The following is an 18,770-nucleotide window of genomic DNA, read 5'->3' as shown; positions in this document are numbered from 1 at the left end:
TTTCAGATGGGAAAAATGGCAGAGTGCTTCTCCCTGGGAGCTTTGCTGCATAGGCAGGATGCTGGGAGAGGGAAGGTGCTGGAGGGTCCATATCAGAGGCACTAAGCTGCTCCCAAGGGCTGCACACCACACAGCATTATCCAGCTGCAGGGCTACTGACACACAATGACAGGCTTGAAATCACGCTCCTGTGAGATCCCCGCCTCTCCTCTCTAATGGGGACAGGCAGGCTCTAAGGGAGAAAATACAGCAGCAAAGAGCCCTTGGGAGGCAAAGTTGCCAGGCTTACTCCCCAGGTTTAAAGTAAAACTCCCCTGAATGAAATCCAGCACAAATCCTCACTAAATGGAGATGTGGTTATTGTTAGTGCTATAGCAGAGCCCAGGAAGGCTCCTCCAGGACTGCATCAGATTGCAGGGATTCAGACATGCAAGGTGAAGAAAATGGCAGTCAGGAAAATGGGTAAATGAATCTGTCTTTGTTCAGTGTCAGGAAATTAATGCCAGCTTCTTAAGGCATGGGAAATGACATTGGCTGCCAAATACAAACTGCTCTGGATTTCATGGGAATAATTATGACAGTGAAATATTTTCTTAACTTGACCTTTGGCCACATACTAAATGGAAAGAAGTAAATTTGGCACTGCAAATGCAAACTGAGCCAAATTAACTTATACCCATGGAGGATTTGGCCTTACAGACCCTGCTCCACAGGGCCAAATCCTACTGTCACTTATGCTGGTGTAAATTTGACTGTTCTGCTGAACTGCATGGAAGTACTGGGGCTTGCGCTGGGTGAGTGTGAGCATAATTTAGAACTCAGTGAGGACCCTGCCTTGTGGAGGTCAGGGGTATCTCAGCTGAGCAAATCCCCAGCTCGTGCAGGAGCTCCGTAAGGCAGAAAAGTAGGGGTGAGGGGCCCCCTGGGGGCTTGACAGAAATGTGGTCTGAGGTGGGAAGTCCTAACTGGAATTGCATCCCTGTTTGCAGACAACCTCCTGGAGATTAGTTCAGAGCCAGCAACCCCCTTCTAAGGGGTGGGTACACATTCACCAACAGCTAAAATGAAATCTCAGTTTTTGTAGCTCTGGTTTGTACTTCTAGTTGTTTCCAATGTGTTGATTACCAGTCCAGTCATGCTCATTTGCTTCCTGCCCCTGGAACCTCTTAAGTTCAAATAAAGAAACAGTTGTTGGCATTATTACATACTTATTTGTATCAGCCCAGATTAACACTTAATGGTTCTAGGTTCAAACAACAAACAAAATGACAACGTTAGCAAATGAGATGATAATCTGTTTTGCATTTTCATTCTGGGCTCGTTTCTGCCAGTTTAATTCAAGAATTACTTTAGAAGAATAAAAAATATGATAGCACGCTATTGGTACAACAGGACAAACAACCTGTACTCAAACCAGGTTATATTTTCATCAGAAAAAGGGAGAACATATCAGACAGGAAAAACATCTTAGGAACCTGAGAACTATCTCACAGCCCATTTTTGGTTTACTTTTCTGCAGTAATTTCATGGCAGAAATATTAACCAAGTGTCACATAAGTTGCTTTCCTCATCATCCTGAAGCAAGGCTAATTACTTAGGTTAAAACTCAGAATGAAAGCATTGGTTGTTTAGGTTTCTTGTGTAAATATGCATCTAATTGAAAAACGGAAGTTAGGGAAAATAATTCTGCAAAGCAGAGTAGAATCTTAAATTACAGGAGGTTAATACGCATCCTCAGTGTTTTCTAATGCAAAAGATAAGAGGTTTCTATTTAATGTGTCTCCCTAGGGAGGAATTATCTGATCTCTAACATCAGAAAACACCAAAGCCAAGGCAAAGGCCTGCTGTTACTCTATCACAGAAAAACATGTTTCTTTGAAATTTCATCAGCTAGAAAATCAATGAGTAGGGTTTCGGATTTCATAGAGGAATTTTACTAGGGTTTTTTTAGGCACAAATGATAAAAATGCTATAAATTCTATCTTAGACTCTGCAAGTGAAAGGTTTAAGAGATTATGTGAGTAAATCATTCATCCCTTCTGAATATCCTGCTGTTAAAAGGGATCCCCTGATGTGATATATACTGTCAGGTTTGAATTTGAAGCAGAGAATTTCTTTCAAGTTCCCTTCAGGGAATCTGTACATTTTATGCTGAATATTAGGATCACCTCTCCAGGCACGAAGAGGAAGCTAGAATGAGACCCTAAAGCCATAGAGAAATTATCAGAAAGAGATAAACTGGTTTCCTTTTTTTATTAAATTCTCCTATAACCAGCTTTATAACCTAGCAAGTCACAAAAATTTCACAGTACATTACACATGCTCGCTGGCAGGCATTTCACAAGATCAGGGAGGCGTCTCTATGCGTTCTGCCCTGGATTGAGCACAAAGGCAGAGGGCAGGGCTCCCGCATCTCCCTTCCCAGAGACGCCATCCCGCTCTAACAGCTTTTTATTTTGTTGACTGTTTCATTGCTACCGAGTCTTGTTACCAGCATTTCATGCCTTCCGAAGCCCCGATACGATTCCTGCGGAGGCTGAGAGGCATTGACATGCGGCAGAAAAAGAAGGTGGCCCCGGTTATGCCGGGTAAAGCTGTGGCTGCTCCTCATCTCTGACGGGAGGGTGATTCCTGCCTTGCACACAATTGCGAGCGCTCAGGTGCTGTCGTGTGTGAACAAACGCTCCCCGCGCTGCCACCGGCACCAGTCTGGGAGGCTCTGGTGAGGTCCGGTGTGCATGGGACTGAACAAAAACCTGCCTAGAGGTCAGACTACGCCACTTAAGGGCAGGCTCCTCTTCAATGTGCAGTCCCTGTAACGCTGTTAGAGGGGTGCAAAAGGCTGTGGTGGTGCATGGCATTGCCTGCAGCTCTGGGCTGAAGGCACTGGTACCCAAAATTGCTGTCCCCCTGCTGACACTGAAAGGCAGCACAAACGCCTCTCTGCTGGCCCGTGCATGGCCTTGCTCCTCCTAAACGTGGGGAAAGGGCAGTAGGGATTTCCTAGAGCCGAGGACAGCCCAGCGCCGGGCCCGAGGGAGCAGGGATGTTGCGTTTCACCGCTCGCTTCGGGCTTCTCTTCTCCGTTCCTTCTCTCCAGCCATGCGACACAGGGAGCTCTACCGCGGGCTGGAAAGCGCGGGGTTCCGCTCCCCATTGTGTCGGGAGGGGCCCTGAGCCGGCGTCACGACCCTTCCCGCTCCCGCCGCGTTCCCGCTCCCAGCCCGCTGCCGCTGCCGGCCCGGCCCGGCGCAGCAGCGCCCTCTGCAGCACGGCCCGGCCGCGCCGCAAGGGTCACACGGGGCGCGGCTCCCGCTGAACCCCCGGGACCCGGATCCTGACGGAAGGGGCCGTGCTTCCTCAGGGAAACACCGTGTCTCCGCACCTGCGGCAGCTGTGCCTTTGCTGCCGAGGCGGCCATCATAGCGTGTAGCCCTCAACGCTGTAAAAACGCGATGTGCCTTGAGCTGCTCATCAGGGGAAGAGCAAAGGATTTATGCGCGCTCTGAATCCCCCGTCCCTTAGCGCTGATGGTGCTTCTCCATCTCCTCCTGCTCCCCGTGGAAGCCGCAGTGATAAATACTATTGACAGAGCAAGAAAATCCGACACGCCGTGTCGAGCTCTCGCGTTCCTGTTTGCCGGCCGTGTGAGCGGCCGTGAATCAGCGGAGGGGCACACAAAGAGCTCTGTGAGGCACCAGAGAAGTGCAGCTCAGAAAAATCCGAGCTGTGTTAATTTTAATTTGGAAAACGGCTGTTAGTAAACAGTTCAACCCAACAGGATCTGAGTGTTAGCCAGCTCCCTCTGCCCTCTCCCACGGGAAAGAGAGCTATAAAATAAAACCGACTCATAAAAAGCTGTTAGTCAACCTGTTCCCTGCTCGTGACGCAGGACGGAAAGGGTCTTAGGGGCAGAGCTGGGGGGAAGGAGAAGGTAAGTAGCAAGAAGGGCTGAAATTCAGGGAAGTGGATGATTGTGCACAGCAGAGGACTAAAAAGCCATGAGAGGCTCAGACCGTTCAGAGCCAATGTGTACATTCACCCCGGGAAATTTAAAAGTTTGTGATGCTGAGTGATGATTCCCATGTTCCAGAGAAAATGTGGCACTTGTGATTTCCATTTCCCTCTCCGAGCCGTTCCTGGTAGGGTGGCTGTCGGGACACGGGTATCTCCCGGGGCTGGGGCTGTGCTGCAGGGGTGATCCTAGGCGAGATGGATGGGAGTGCTCAGCCCTGTGCTCAGAGCCGCGGCGGCTCCGTGCTTGCTGGCGGAGGCTGTGCCCGGCCAGGTCTAGGCCAAGGATCAGAATCCCCTGCCAACTTCTACTTCTCGTTGTGCAAACAGTGATGTTTTCTTAATGTGCAGCAGTTGCACCATGGGAAACATGGGGTTAGCTGATTGCTAAGCAGCATTTTAAGTGGGTAGAAACAAGGGGGTTTGTCATTGAATTTGACTGGGGTTGTAGCATTCCAGTATTTTCCAGAAGCTGCTCTTGGATGGCTTGAAATAGTAGTCTGTGGAAATGGGTATTTTCTAAGGTGCAAATTTAAGACTCATTGAAATCAATGTGAACTTTTTTACTGGTTTTCCTGGGCTGCAGTTTGGGCTATAAACTACAGTGAATTTAGGGGGAGATCCTCAAAAATAGAAATGTTCTGGACTGAATTGTTTGCTTTGGCAAGGCTTGCTCTATGGCTGGGCTTTATTAGTTTAAATTCAGGAAAGGTCTAGGAAAACTATGCTAATCAAAAGGTTCTTTGGAAAATGAGTCCAAATGTCTCAATTTTTCTACTTAATGGAAAAGCATCAGCCAAAAAAAAAAAAAAAAAAAAGAGAGATGCTTTGCTGAAAATAGAGCCTACAAGTTTGTCAGTAGTTAAAGCCACTTTTACCTCATTTAGAAACTCATTTCTTTGTGTAGGTCAGGTTGTCCAAATGAGATGTAAGTACATTTCCTGCAAAAACATGATGATGAACATTGTCCTTGCCATACCTACTCCTTAAGAAAACAGCAGGTTTTAGCAGAATCCCAAATATAGAGGTATTTTATTGATTGAAAGGTTAAAAAGAAATAAAAGAAGAGAAGCCTGAGGGAGAGGATGGATCTTTCAGTGCTTATCTTTCAGCCCACACAGCCACATTATCACATCAGTGTTCCAAATCTGAATTTCTCAGGGTTGGACTCTTTTGCCTTTGCTGGAGGCTGAAGCCAATATGGATTTGTGGAAGTTTTGAACTCAGGCTTCTAAAATAGGATGTTGTTGACAAGATATTATGGAATGGGCTGTCAAAATCAGCTTTTATTCTTGTATGTAACTTCACCATTTTTTAGACAAATGACATTCCTCTACTTGTTCATCTGCTAAAAGGGGCTTGCTTATCCAGTAGAAGTATCCACAACTTTCCCAAGGAAAACAGTAATCATGTTCCTCCCAGAACTGCATAGGAAGACCCTTCTGTCTCACCTTTTATCTCTGTCTTACCATAAAGTCAGCCACCCCTTGATTACAGAAGTTTTTTGATCAGCTCTGACTGTGGAGCTGATCACAAGGGTCCCCAGCACTCACTGCTGATGGTGTCAGCAGACATTTGATGGAGATTTGGGCACCAAGGGGATCCAAGGTGGGGCACAAAGTAAATTGTATCTCAGGCCCTCTGTGCCTCTCCTGCTCCTGCCGGTGCAGGTGGGCTGCTGGCAGAATGGTGGCCTTCGCTCGTGCAATGTGTGCTGTGATTACCGCAAAGGTAATTGGAAAAAAAAAGTGTCCACTGCAGTACAATACAGCTTGTCATCTGCAACATGGGTGTCAAGCCCTTGCAAGTTTTGAGGACAAGAACATTTCAAGATGTCCTGTAAGGACAAAATGTATAAGAGGCTATTAGTGCAAATAAAATCCTGGAGACTGGCCTTGGTATGGTGGTGATGTGCATGGGAAACATCTTATGCTGCTCACCTTTCAGATGCTGATGCTGCAACAGAGGGCTTCTTTCCCCTTGCTCCCAATTAAAAAAACCCAGAGGCTTTGGCTTAGGAATCTGGGTTTATCGGCAGCTGTTTGCCCATTGCAGGCCCTGGGAATATGGTGAGACATTTCTGGGTAGTGGTTTTTGATTTTTGTTCAGAACAAAAGCTGTGCTGGCTTAGGGCATTAATTTAGGTGGATTTTACTATATGTATAGGGAGCATAAACTGTTACTTGCTATATTCCCTTCTCTCTAAATAAAAATGTATGTGCTTTCCTTTAAAAATGTATTTTGTGTGTAAGTCACATAGTGATAACATTAAATGTGGTATAAAGATGGTAATAAAAGTGGTTGTAACATTTATATATTTTTCATGACCAAAGTGCTCTGCAATGGGAGATGCTATAAATGTGTGCTTGCCACTGGAGGAAGCAACAGTCCCAACTGCAGAAGATGTCAGCCACATGAGCGCAGGCCCCAGTTCTTCTGGGCACAGAGCGGATGGGTAGGCAGCTCTCCAGGACAAAATGTGGGCGAGGGTGTCTGCCCCAGCATGTCATTGCCATGGGAAGGTTGGGTGGCTATTGCTGAGGAAGAGGCCATGGTGGACAGGGTGGAAAATACTGCTGGAATGGAGAGAAGACTCCGTGCAGAAGCATCTCCTGATGCAGCAGAGGAGGAAGTGCCTGTCCCAGCCCACCTCCTCCTGTTGGGCCTCAGCTCTGCCACTTCTCCCTCTCCTTTCAGGAGCAGAGGCCTCTCCACTTTGAGGTCCTTGTGTTCAGCATCACCCCACCTGCTCAGAAGCCCTGGGTTGTCTGGATGCACAGCGTACTCCGTGAGGAAAAGCACATAAAAACAGAAGGAAAAGGGAAGAACAGAAAAAATGCTGCTCTTGACGTTTTCTCCTGGCTTTTTTTTGTACTTTTGTTGTGATGTAACAGGATGAAGCAAATTGCAGGCATGCCGACTGCCCTCTAGCCGTACATTCTAAACCAGCCACAGCTTGCACAACTCCACAGCTTTTTATGGGGATATTATTTCTCTTGGGAGCATGGCTGTTCTCCCTTCCCAGCCTGTGGCCAGGAGCCGGTGCCTGCGCTGCAGGCTGCAATCGGGCAGTGTGTGCCAGAGCCGGCGGGCCCTGCTGCCTCCGATTGTTCGCGGCGTACACCTGTGTGGGCATGGGAGGCAAGGAAGTGATGAAGTGCTTGGGGCTGCAAATCCTGGCAGCAGTGCCCTCATGAAAGCCACTGGCTGTATGGAAAACCAAGAACATAGAAGTATCTAAACTGCTCTCTATTAGAGGGCATTCAACATTTGCACAGGCACGAATCTGCAAAGTGAATTTTTTTTTAAATGTCCAGTGACTTTTACAGAAAATGCACAATGAATATTAAATAAAGGGCATTGCCTATTACTGCACTTCAGACACTGTTATGTGGTGTGACTTTTTAAAAACTTTCTTTATAAAGGTCATGCTGTTTATGCTGCATAATATATAATACAATCGCACTGTAAATTAGAGATGTGCTTTACTGCTGCTGTGCTTCATGGAGTTGAACAAAATTTGAAATCACAGGTCTCCTCCTCATGGGGAAACAGTTGTGGGAAATATTTAATATCACAATAATCAGGGGCTTAATGGCATAGTGATGAGCTATGGAGGCCTCTCTAGGACACCTTGCTGCATCTCCTGTCTGCTCTTTAGTCTCTCTAGAACATTTTTCCATTTTGATACTGTTAAATTTGATTTTAATTTACTGTTATAGGAAGTTTAGGGTAAACTGGAGCGTTACCTAACCCACAGCATTTCCTTTAGCTGCACATTATATGCTCAGCCCTGACAGGTTTCTCCCCCAGCACACAAGAGTTGACTTTCTCTGTGCTGAAATGGTTGCAGGCCTGTGCACATCCTATATACATTAACTCTCTGGAATGATTAATTATTCTATTCCTTTATAATAGCTTCAAAACTTCAAAAATGCTGTTCTCTTTCTTTCCAGGTAAACCACAGCATAGAAACTGGATTCTGAGGGAGATGCAGCCTGATTCCAAAATTCCCCTAGGACAGCTCTTCAGGGAGCCAGTATCAAAGGTAAGCAAATGAGTTAAAGCCATGGATTTTTGATCCTCATTTTAAAAACTTCAGCTCATACATTGCTTCAAAATGCAGAATACACAAAAAGGAGAGCAGCCATGGAGCACAGAACCAGACTGTGTAAAAACACTGGAAGGCATTATGGTCCCATTTCACTGTGGAGTACGTATGTTTGAAAAGGGATGCAAAGACTGTTGAGAAAATACACTGACTGATGCCAGGGTGATGGAAATGTCAAGTAAAGAAATTAAGCAAATGAACAGGGTTTTGGAGAAGTGTTGAGAGATCCAGGAAGAGTGTAACACAAGGAGGAAACAGAGAAGCAGATTTCTTCCAAGGGTACAGGTTATAAGCCTTCCATGAAATGGAAGTTACATGGGTTTTTTTTTAAGAAAAATGGAAAAGAATATAATTTCAGATTCACGGGTCTCTTTACCAGAGACTATTTTAAGAATAGTATTTGGATTGGAGGGGCTGCACACGGAGGACTGAATTACTATGTAAGCAGATGTTGCTTACTGTGCTGCTACCAAACAGGTTTGCAGGGCAACAGCTGCCACCCAGATGGTGGGGGCACCGGGACTCTGAGGGGCAGCACTGAGCAGTGTCTCTGAAGCCAGCTGTAACAAATTTTATTTCAAAGGTAGATCTAAACTGAGGTATCATCCTAATACGGCCTTCCTGGAATATATTCCCAGTCCCTGTGTTAGTTATAGAATTTGGTAGAACACTCATGCATTATTAATGAGTTAGCAAGTGGAAACGTTTATGTTTGTAGAACTGATTTTTTAATATAAAGCCATTTCTTTTGTTTAAATATACTTTCAAAATGATCTGCAACACATATTAAAAAGACCTTGGAAAAAGCAGAAGAAAGAAACATTTACACAAAGCCACAAATTAGAGAATTAAAGCAACTCTTTATTCAAAGTCCATCCTAGAAGAGACAGACAACATTTTTTTTTTCAAATGTTAACCAATGAAAAGAAACTTGTTCAAAATCTCAGAAGGCTAAAATATTGTCTTATGGGTGAAAACTTTATGATATTTCTGTAATGACATTCTTGGTCAATATATCTTAAGCTTTATTTAACAGGACTGGTTACTGAGAATGCCCCTAGTTATTTGGTGCAGCTTAATTTCATGAAAATACTCTATTTTCTACTGAACATTGTTAAAATACAGCACAAAATCTTTAGAAATTTTTGTGAGGGTTAGCATGACCTCACAAACATAAGAACAAAATTCTCATTTCTGCTGTACAGTAACATTTACTCAGCCCACCCACTGATCTTATACATCAGTGCCCTCAAAAGCCTGGCTTCATAGGTGACTGTGTTTTTCCCACTGTGCATCCCACTCTCTTCAAGGGGGTGCTCAATGACGGCTGGGATGTTTCTTCCATACTGTTCACACTGCTTCAGAAACTGCACACACTCCTGAATCACACTGTCACGCAGCATGATCATGTGCTTGGACATGTTCTCCAGCAAGGACAGGAAACACCGCTTGGCGTAATACCACGTGTCAGTGCTCAGTTTTTTGTTATATGGCTCCAGGCTTTTAATGATCCTTGAAATACCAAAGTCATAGTTTCCCTTCACACAGTAGAGGGTACCAATGACTAGATTGACAATGCAAAGATGGTAGGTATTTTTATCAGGATTATCATAGGACAGCTGCTCTTCTGCCTTCTCGATCTTCCTCATTAGTTCCTCTGCATCTTCATTCTGGCTTGTCAGGATGTAGGAAACGCAGAGGTTTGCTAACACAATGGCACTGACATCAAGAATGTTGTTGTAGTGCTTTTTAACTATTGGCTCATAGAACTTAATAGCCTCTTTATACTTGCTCTCCTGCATGAAGACCACGTGAGCCACATTGAGCTTCCACACCTCATGATCCTTGCAGAATTCCATTGATTTGTAGAAGATCTTTTCTACCATTGTGTAGTTCTTCATGTCCCAACAAATCTTTGCCTGGGCCATCAAGACAGGTACATATTTATCCAGAGTCTCATCATACTCATTAATTGCTTTTCTTAGAGCTTCCTCATCCCAATTTTGCCTAGCTTCCTGTACCTGTTTTGTGAGTTTTCTTAGCTGCTCGGCCATTGTCCCTGCTGCATCATCCAGCTTGTGGAAAGCCTCCTCAGGGGCAGTTTGACAAGTAATAATGGCATCCAAGAAGTTGTACAGATAAGGTGTGAGCAGTTTGTAGGTCAGATGGGCATTCTCTGCCAACACATCAGCTGCCAGGTCGTAGTACTGATGCTTGCAATAGAGGAGTAGCAAGTTACCAAAAGTTTCTGGTGGACAGGGGTTCTGCAGGAGAAGAAACTGCAGCTTCCCAAAGCCATCAGTGGGCTGGTTGTCCATGTTCATGAGTGCTTGGTTGTGCAGCGTGACCGGATCCAACTCTTCCTCAGTCCTCGGCGGCATATCCGTGAGCGCCTCCTGCGCCGCTCGCAGGTTGCGCAGCTGGTACTCAATGGCTGCCTTGAGGTTGAAGGCCTCCACCAGGGCCGTGCGGTGCAGGAGCAGCGTGTTGCCCACGCTGCGGACGTCGATACCCTCGGTGGTCATGCCCACGCTGAGCTCTGGGTGCTGGTGGATGCCGCGCTTGATGATGTCGGAGATGTACTTGAGGGCCGCAGGGTACTGCTTGGCCGCGTAGGAGCACAGAGCCATGTTGTAGGACAGCTCCGGGCAGTAGCCCAACACTTGCATGGCGCTGGCAAACTTGCCGCTGGCCTCTTCGTGCCGGCCCTGCCGGTACAGCAGGCAGCCCAGGTTGACCTCGGCGTCGGCCCGCTCCGAAGGGTCCTCGGCTGCTCCGGGGCCGCCATCAGCAGCGGCGGCGAGCTCCTCCTCCACCAGGCTTTGGGCCGCTGGGAGGTCGCCCTGGGCATAGTGGACAGCGGCCTGGAGGCGCAGGGCCCGGCGGTGGAAGGCGGGGACGTCCAGCAGCGCGCTGGCGGCGCGCAGGGCCTCGGCGAACAGCCCGGCCTTGTACAGGGCCTGCGCATGGTACAGCCGGTACGGGAGTAGCTGCGGGTGCAGCGCCACCAGCTGCTCGTAGCACTCGGCCGCCGCCGCGAACTCCTGCAGCTGGTAGTGGCAGTAGCCCAGCAGCGAGAGGCAGCCCCGGGAGCGGCAGCTCTTCTGCAGCCCGCGGTTCAGCAGCGACACCGCCTCAGCGTAGCGCCCGCCGCTGATGAGCCCGTACACCACGGCCGTGTACTGCCCGTCGGGCACCGGCGCGGCCTCCATGGCCGGCCCCGGCACTGCCGCGGCGGGGCGGAAGCGGCGCCCTCGCTGCCACGGCAACGGCGCCGCCGGGGCGGAAGTGCTCCCGTGCGGGGGGGCGCTGCCCCGGAAGCGGCGGCGCGCGCGGTCCCTCGAGAGCGCGGCCCCTCCGGCGGGGCGTGGCGGGGGCCGGGCCCGGGCCGAACCGGCCGCCCCGCCGCAAGTGGGAGCTGGTGCCGGGAGCGGAGCTGCGTCCTCTGCGTTCGCCTGCCCTCCTCTGTTCCCCTGCCTGCGGCCGCCTCCCGAGCACTGACGCGGCGTGTTCAGTGCCGATTCCGAACTGGCGCAAAGAGCTGGAGCCTCCTGAAATCTCTGCTTGGGCCAGAATGTTTCCCTCGTTTCGCGGTCTCGTGCAGCTGGGAGGAGTAAAGAGTAAAAATCAGCTCCTGTATTTCTAAATGTTGTGTAATAGTTCCCTAAAGAAGTAGGTGGTGTAAAAGCAGGTTCAAAGCTAAACAGGTAGCCCAGGGCAGGAAGCACTTAACTTCTGTCTTGGGCTTTGTCAACACGAAACATTCCCTATACAGCCCATCAAGATCCAAAATTGGTTAAAGCTGGTGGAAGGCAGGACGTATGTTTGCTCCTTGGCACAATCCCGACAGCTTTCCTGCAGCTTTCAAAAGTAGAAGAAACTACTTCCAATTTTTCTTACTCAACAATGCAATTGTGCTTTGGAGGGCCTCCCCCCCCCCCCCCCCCCCAATGCCCCCAGTGATATTTCTTCTGAACAGTGATACTCCGTACCACAGACTGTATAATTTGTATAATTTCTGTACATGTGAATAGCTCCATTAGAGTCAGCAGACAGATTTGGTTTCTGGTCATTCCAGATTAATGCCAAGTGTATCCAGTGATGAAGTTTTTTGGTTTGCCCCCAGGAATGAGTGCTGCACAGTTTTGTGTCAAAAATCTTATCTGGGCCACTCAGTCTCACATGTTTTCAGGATCTTCTATTTGTGTGATTCAGTAATCAATGGATACAGCTGTGATTGAACCCAACAAGGTAGTTTCAAAGAAAAGTAATAATAATAATAAAATAATAGTAAGCCATTAAAATTATTTATTTTTTTAAAGACCAGTAAAACTAAGTTGCTAATTTCAAAAGCATGCTTTGAAAGCTGAACCAGCAAAACAATAGGAGTAATGGTTTTAAAATGCAAAAGAAAGGAAAAGGATGCAGAAGTCTTTTAAGTTACATGTTTACATTTTGCAAGTATCTGGGATTCCCTTGCCTTAGAACAGACATGTGGTACTTCTGTGCACGTGTCAGTTGTTTCCCACAGGCAAAGGTTCAGGGTTTTTAATGGTATTCCCCACAAAACTGTAAGATGCAGTGGCCAACATGCTTATAAATTCGTGATTAAATACAAAGTAATCCAAGAAAGAAAAGCAATATACAGGATGTATTCCAATACTGGCACATTCCAGCGATGGGCATCTTTGAGGCATCTCAATTCAGCAGGTTATATGTTCCACTTCAGTGCTGTTAGAAACCATTCACATGGTTTTACTCTTTGACAACTCTTCCTTTGACAAAGCCAGTAAAAAATCTTCTTGCTCTATATTTTCTTGCCCATAACACTCTAAGCATTGAAGTGCCTGTTACTATGTTTTACAGAACTTTGAAATAAACCAGTTTTAAAATTTCACTCAATGCACAAATGACTTACCAGGAGCTAAAGTGGTTTTAGTTTTATGAAGGGAAAATAAGTATTTGGCCTGTAGACTGAAACACTCCTGTTTTCCCACTAGAATGAATTAATCTAAATATTACAAATGATGTTAGGCACTGCTGGTTGCAGTTTTCAAAAATAATTTGTGAGTACTAGTATTGGCTTTGTTTGTAACTACAGGCACATTATGAGATTGCAATGCACTCTAAGAAGGAGCAATTAGCAAGGTCACCAGACCAGAAAAATGCAGCTGCTGTACCAAGGACACCATCTGAAGAAATGCCTGAGCTAAAATGAAACATACTTGTCCACGCTGTGGTTACAAAACATACAGTTGACCTTCTTGGCAAGACCCCTGGCCCTGTAAATAGGCGGGGCTGGCTGTGACAGAGCTGTGTGGAGAGTTCTGTGCCTGCCTGCCACATGAGGCATCCAGTTTAAACCTCAGTGAGCTACTGCTGCCTGACCTTGTGTGACTCTGGAGCAGGAGCAGGAGCAAAACCACATCCTGACAAGCAGATGTCTGCATTTCCATCACATTATGAAGCTGTTCTTGTTTGTCTGTAGGTCCTGGGCTGGGAGGGAATTGTCTGATTTCACTACTCAAACTATGGCCAAAGACACCTTTTGGACATCTTGTTCTTGGGATGGTCTTCTGTCTGAATCACAGGAGAGCCTCTACCCCAGGTGCTCCTTGCCTTGAACAGTGTTCAGTTTTCTGGTGGGGTCACAGTGTTGTGTTGCAGGGGAGCACTTTAGTCCAGGGAGGTGCACATATGAAACCTGAGCTCTTCCACCAAAGCCTGTCTGTTCCATGCCCCTCCCAGGAGTGAAGCCAAAATTGGGGCTGTAGCCAGTGGGCATCCTTGTCTCCTTGCTGAGCACATGAAAAGGGCCTTTGCAGAAGGGCAGGAGACAAGCCCACCCTTGTAACTTGCCACCAGTTGGTGGGACAGATGCACCTGCAGTTCAAAAGCCTGCTCGAAATCAAGCAGGATTTGAATGTCAAGCTCCTTCCTGATTAGCCTTCATTTATAGTGGTTTTGTTTAAATTATTGTTTTATTTGGGTTTCATTTTTTTGTGAGGAAAGGTTGATTTTGCTAAGTGGTTTCACAGGTGGGAATCCTGAGTGAAATGACTGTTTGGCCTGAACTACCTTTGAGGATGGGGATGAAGACCCAGATCTTCTCTTTAGCATTTTCTGGTGACAAAATGAGGGCTGCTGCCTGGCTCTTGTGAGACCTCAAGGCCTGCAGTTCTGGGCCAGAAATCTGACCAAATTCAGGCTGCAGTTGAAATGAGTCAGTAGTACACCTGGAAAAAAGGCATTGCCACTGAACCAACTTGAAGCACCTCTGGGTGTCCTATGGACAATCCATGTACCCATGAGATTTTAGCACTGGAATTGTAAGTGCCAGAGGCCTCATTCAAGGCCACATTTCCACTTACAGCTGGGGCAAAGAAATGGTGACTTGTCTGTTGCTGATGTGCTGGGCATCTCAAGAGAAAGGCCAAGCAGCACTGTCCTGGGTAACAGTTGTCTTCTCCACATGCTCTCTTGATTTGTCCTTGCCTCTTGTGGACCCGTGTTTTATATACATTCACAGAATTAGGCTGATTTCAATGTGGTTTTTTTTAAGCTCTCCTTGTTCAGCAGGCAGGGAAGCAAGTAAAAGAGAATGAGATTAAACAACCTACGCAATCATGTCTCCTGTGCATGTATCAGACAGTTTGGCAAAACTGACTGAAATACTAGGAAATTGTTTCCCTATCAGAAATAATGAAAAGCAGATACAATTTCTGATCATCAAGTTTATAAGCAGTAGCTAAAAAGTGTTTTCCACAATCTTAAAATATAATAGACTTGAAATATGTTTCTTTACTGTACTACATGCTTCCCCAAAGAATCATTTTTTTCTCACAAAATGTTTTTTGTTGTTTCCTAAGCTAAGTCTTAAAAAAAACATAAGGTATTTGTTTGTTTAGCTGGTTGGTTTTTTTAAGATTGAGCTATATGACTTTCAGAGACCAAATGCTGTTCTGACATGCACTTCTGGGCCCTCCAGTTTCAGTAGGGTTGCTTCGTTTTGCCTGAGAACAATTTGATAAGATCAAGCCGTGTGCTCTCATTTTCTTCCTTGTGATGGAGGAACAGAACCATAACATTAGTCAGCAGTTTCTGAATTTTGACCCACAATGGCAAAGATACCAAAAGACAGGAGAAATAGATGGAGGCAATTACAAACAGTCACTTGATTGATGGTTAACATTGTTAGGGCTTCAGCTGTGTGTCAGGCTGCGGTGCTGCCGAATCCCCATCCCTGCCAGTGGGTGTTGCCATGGGCAACAGTGCACTGAAGCCAATAAAAAGGAGAGGAAATGAGGGGAGACTCAACCTTCAGGGAGGCTGTAGGGTATGCATTATAAATTACGTTATACTTAGCAATATGCAATATCAAAATTCAGGAAAGCCGTGTGTACCTGCTAGCAGTACTGTCGGTTCCTAGTATCTGTTTTTCCCATAAAGTACATGTTGCAGTTTTGTATGGCTGCTTATTAAACTGCATCTGGCTTTATTCAGAGAAAAAAGAAGTGGCAAAAGGACAGCAGAAACATTTCCATTTGGTGCATGTACTCACTGCTGTGCAGTTTGCATTTCTGCTCCTTCCCTGCTTCCTTCTGCTAGAGAGTGATGTGGTTCAGTTGTGCATCAACAGATTGGCTCGCAATGCTATTGAATTTACAGCCATTGTCCTACACACCATTAGATGCACAGAGTGTTTTTGTTTTGTTGTGTTTCTTTTAAAGAAATGATCAGCAGATTTGTTGTTTCTGTTTGATTGTCAGACAGATGTAGTCAGCTTTTCTAAGGCTCTAACAACTCGGTTTCCTTAGAAAGGAGAAAAGCTCTTTTAGCATCTGGTCAGCTGGGCCAGGTTCTGATGTCCATTAAGCTGGTGCCAGTTCAAGGTAATTCCACTGAAGTAAATGGAGTTTGGCACAGGTGTAAAACTAAGCTGAATTCAGCTTTAATTTCTGCTCCCAGACAACCCTATATTTAGAATCCCATTTTTCATGGAGTAAAAAGGTGGGTTTTTTTTTCTTTTTCCTATGAATGGGCACTTGTAAGCACTGCAACATGACTCCTCTTGTGTCTGGTCATGCAGCAGAGAAAGCACCCTCAAATCACAGATCACAGGTTTGCTACATTAGGGATCTTGGCACTAATGGAAGGAGACCACCTTTCAGGTAGTACCAGGGTCATCACACAGAGACATGTTTGGTTTTGTGACCTATCATATTTAATTAGATTTTTAGGGACACCTTTACCACAGATGTCAACATGTGAGCGTTGACTAGTGCTGTGCTACTTGTAATAATAGCATCTGAAATTGTACTGAAAGAACTGAGAGAGAGTAAGAGGTAGTCAGTCCAGTGTGATGATATTCTACCTCTCCACCATTTAAAAATAATATTTTCAACTGGAAATTATACTAGAAAGTCTTATCCATGGTCTGCTTTTCAATGTAATATAAACCTGAAGCACAAAGCAACAGATTTCCTTTTTATTTGTATTCTGTTTTCATAAAAACCCATTAATCTTTTCCTTAGGCCACACTATAATTTAAAAAGAAAATGAATGTATTACAAGAGCATTTTTAAAAAGGAAAAAAAAACAAACACTCTAAAATTACCATGCAATATTTTGTCTTTATGCCAACTTCCTCTTGCTGAGAAATTTGCTGCACTGTTAATATGAATTTCTCAGGGAAGAAGGGACAGCTTGGTGTTTTTAAAGATAATAAAGTTTGTTTTTAAATGTAGCAAAGGCAGGCAATTCTAAAGGCCCTGATCAATCACTAAGAAGCGTTGTTGTAAAAAAATACTTCTTCAGAATACAAAGCAGGCTTTTCAGAACATCCAGGCATAAAAGAGGAGGGAGAGTAAGAGAGGAACATCACAAAAGCAGGCATAATTGATTCATAACATGTACTGAAGAGATGCAAAACAACAATGTAATTACACACTATTCTGTTTTCTGCAGCTCCTTGCATATGAATTGGCCAGCTTGCATCCCAGTCCTGCTCTGTATTATTAATTTTATTAAGCTGCGAGTTCTTATATTTCAATCTGTTGTCAGCTTTACAGATTTTTACAGCAGCAGTTGAAATGTAGTGGAGCTGAGTGAACATTTCTTCTGTTCAGTCTTCCGTGTCACTCCAGATAGCAGCGCAATCCTACTGCAGGCCTTCCATTCAGTCCCACTAAGCCTTCCAGGAAAAGCAAACTACGCTGCCATCAACATAATATCCGATCAATTAAGGATGTCTGTGAAAGCATTTCTTAGAAAATAGTGGGTCTAAGCTTAGGAAAACCTTTCAGACAGCCCTTACTGTTAACTGACACTGGTATTTGCAGGCTTAATTTATGTCTTTGAGAGAGGTGAAGCTAGAGGAAAAGGAGGACAAGGATGCTGCCTGAGAAGGAAGTCTTCTTTGGTGCAGCTCCTCCCATTTACCTCTATTTACTGCCACGGAGTCCAGCATAGGCTTCAGTTTCACATTCAGCTTCACTAGACACTGGAAGAAGATTAAAAAGAGGATGAGAGAAGAAATACTGACAGTATATGCACTCCTTTGAAGGACAGTCCACAGCATAACAGGGGAAAAAAAGAGTTTAATCTGTGCTACACCCCTACCATCCTCACTCCCAGCTGTAAATACCTGTGGAGGTAAAGCTTATTGTTCCCTCTGAGATCTCTTTATCTGTCTATGCATCTATGAACAGGAAGTCCACTGATTGGATGACAAGTTGGACAAAGCTGAAATAATCTCCCTAGTGCTAGATTCTGCTTTCCTATAGATGACTTAACCACAACAGTAATGTGTTTTCCCAAGCTGGCAGAAAAATCAATTTTTGTGTGCTTAAAATAACGAAATATAAATGAGTTTTCTTTGAGATTGCACTGAAATCACCTCTTCTCTACATACCCAGTCCAAAGCTCATAGAGGCTGGTAAGAATCTTTTATTTGGTTTTGTCTGGCTTTGAATACATCCCTAAATTATGTAATTCCTGCATACCTTTGTTATAAGTTTAATATCAGCTGCTTATGTGAAAAGACCACAAATGCTTCACTTGGTTTTGTATCTACATTAAAGAGAGACAGAAATTAACAGCAGCAGTGGATGTCAGGAAAGGGTTAATCAGTTACCTCCCAAGTGGTCATGTAATGTGTCCTTTCAGGACAGAGGAGTATTCTTTTGCAGCTTTTCTGATTAGCAAGCAGTGGCTTTTGCTGAGAGCTGGGCAGCATGCTTTCTCTGATAGCATGGAAACTGTGTGTCATTGGAAAGAAAGGGTTGGTGCCAGATTAAAAACCAAAAAAAGACAAAGAAGGCAACAAAAGTTGTTCTTCTAAAAGTGCACAGAATTATAAGGAAAGGGGAAGCAGGAAGTTGATCAGTTTTTGCTTTAAATAGCAGGGTTAACAGCAACTGCTTTAAATGGTCCCTAGAGCCCAGACACCACTAAAGAACTGGATTTTTTTATAGCTAGCTTGCAAACCATGGGAGCTTGGCTTGAAGTAAGTGTTGGTAGATTTTTAATTGAGCTATTATATGATAATTAATGGTTAATGGCCTGATTTTAAGATGTGCTGAAAACTTGCTATTTCAGTAGACTTTGGTAGGAAATACGAATGCTCAGCATTTATGAAAAACCA

At 45.2% G+C, this 18,770-nt stretch overlaps 2 protein-coding genes and 1 long non-coding RNA gene across 22 annotated transcripts in view; 1 reads left to right on the top strand and 2 right to left on the bottom strand.

The window, feature by feature from the left end:
• LOC138112933 (uncharacterized) overlaps positions 1-8,458 on the top strand; it is a 31,506-nt gene extending 23,048 nt beyond the window's left edge. Inside the window, exons 2-3 of the long non-coding RNA XR_011151920.1 lie at positions 7,971-8,062; positions 8,141-8,458. This is a non-coding gene — a long non-coding RNA (uncharacterized lncRNA). The remainder of the gene's footprint in view (positions 1-7,970; positions 8,063-8,140) is intronic.
• Positions 8,459-8,576: 118 nt separating this feature from the next.
• IFT70B (intraflagellar transport 70B) lies at positions 8,577-11,375 on the bottom strand. The gene has a single exon (XM_069020556.1). The coding sequence runs from the start codon at positions 11,335-11,337 to the stop codon at positions 9,337-9,339; it is 2,001 nt and encodes a 666-aa protein (XP_068876657.1). The 5' UTR covers positions 11,338-11,375; the 3' UTR covers positions 8,577-9,336.
• A 5,294-nt stretch (positions 11,376-16,669) lies between these two features.
• The window catches only part of PDE11A (phosphodiesterase 11A), a 112,531-nt gene continuing 110,430 nt past the window's right edge, over positions 16,670-18,770 (bottom strand). For 17 of the 20 annotated variants that reach the window (XM_069020561.1, XM_069020558.1, XM_069020559.1 and 14 more), the window contains one exon: positions 16,673-17,627. In XM_069020561.1, coding sequence (XP_068876662.1) covers positions 17,469-17,627 — 159 coding nt within the window. In that variant the 3' untranslated portion in view covers positions 16,673-17,468. Of the gene's footprint in view, positions 17,628-18,770 lie in introns of all 20 variants that reach the window. The other 3 variants (XM_069020557.1, XM_069020576.1, XM_069020575.1) reach the window with 2 other exon arrangements.

Source organism: Aphelocoma coerulescens, chromosome 7 (genome assembly GCF_041296385.1).
Source record: "Aphelocoma coerulescens isolate FSJ_1873_10779 chromosome 7, UR_Acoe_1.0, whole genome shotgun sequence".
Classification (NCBI taxonomy): Eukaryota; Metazoa; Chordata; class Aves; order Passeriformes; family Corvidae; genus Aphelocoma; species Aphelocoma coerulescens.
This window is presented reverse-complemented; position numbering and strand designations above follow the sequence as displayed.

Coding starts and splice junctions, on each gene's coding strand:
- IFT70B (XM_069020556.1), bottom strand. CDS start 11,337: ATGGAGGCCGCGCCGGTGCCCGACGGGCAGTACACGGCCGTGGTGTAC.